The 1243-nt window shown below is 40.9% G+C and overlaps 1 protein-coding gene across 1 annotated transcript in view; it reads left to right on the top strand.

The window, feature by feature from the left end:
- LOC110288487 (intelectin-1a-like) overlaps nt 1-1243 on the top strand; it is a gene marked incomplete at its 3' end in the record, with an annotated part of 6462 nt that overhangs the window by 1689 nt on the left and 3530 nt on the right. The window contains 1 exon segment of the mRNA XM_029473856.1: nt 5-95. Within this exon segment, the coding sequence (XP_029329716.1) occupies nt 5-95 (91 nt within the window).

Below are 1243 nucleotides of genomic sequence, written 5' to 3'. Positions count from 1 at the left end.
AAAGAACCTGGACACCAACAGATGGGGCAATTCTTTCTTTTCCTCTCTGCCCAGAAGCTGCAAGGAAATTAAGCAGGAGCACACAAAGGCACAAGGTGAGTGAGGAAGCATTTAAGAGCACACTGTAATCCTAGCACTTGGGAGCTGATGGCAAAGGATTGTAAGCTCTAAGCCAGCCTGAGCAAACCCTAACTCAAAAGTGCAAACAAAACCCAGTTGGGAAATCAGCCTTTTGTCCCCTGGAACAGTTATTTTTTGTCTATCTATCTATCTATCTATCTATCTATCTATCTATCTATCTACCTACCTACCTACCTATCTATATCTGTCAATCAATCATGTATACAGTGTTCTGCACCTATGCTCACATGAAGAAGAGGGCACCAGATTATATTGCAGGTGGTTGTGAGCCACCATGTGGTTGTAGGAATTGATCTCAGGCCCTCTGGAAGAACAGCAAGTGCTGCTCTTTATCTTGGAAACATCTGTCCAGCCTTTATCATTATTTTTTGCTTTATTTTTTTAATATAGAAAATGTGCTAACATATACAGAGTGAATAAAAATTGCTGCTTAAACCATTTTAAAGGGTTTCAGAAGTAAGAATACCGTTCACAATGGTATGGATCACCACAGTCCATCTCCAGAACATTAAATAGTAACTCTGTAGGCACCAAGCAATGCCTTCCTGTAGTCCCTGGGAACTTCTGTTCTGTTTCCCCCATCTATGAATCTGTTCATTGTTGTTACCTCATATGAGTAGTCTGCCTTATTTCAGTAGTATGCTTCAAGGCTCATACATGTTGTTGAATAGTTTATTTTAAAAGATTGTATTACTATGATTAGATAGAGGTGCCTGTCTGTGGGCAGGAAGGTGTACATGTGTGTGCAGGTACCGGCAGAGTACAGAAGAGGGGGCATCTATAGAACACTTAATTTATATAAATTATTATTAGTTACATTTTTGTGGACAGGAAGGTGTACATGTGTGTGCAGGTACACACAGAGTCCTGAAGAGGTCATGCAGTCTTCCGGAGCTGGAGGAACAGGCACTTGTACACTGACTACTGAGTGTCAATGCCAGGAAGCTAACTCAAGTCCTCTGATAGAGCAGTGCTTGCTCTTAACCGCTGACCATTTCTCCAATCCACTTCAGTCTTCTTGATCTATTGGATATACAGGAATGGACACAGTACATACTGCATATAATGTACAGCACAGTAAATTTCTTCTTCTTCTTCTTCT

Source organism: Mus caroli, unplaced genomic scaffold, assembly GCF_900094665.2.
Source record: "Mus caroli unplaced genomic scaffold, CAROLI_EIJ_v1.1 scaffold_23032_1, whole genome shotgun sequence".
Classification (NCBI taxonomy): Eukaryota; Metazoa; Chordata; class Mammalia; order Rodentia; family Muridae; genus Mus; species Mus caroli.
This window is presented reverse-complemented; position numbering and strand designations above follow the sequence as displayed.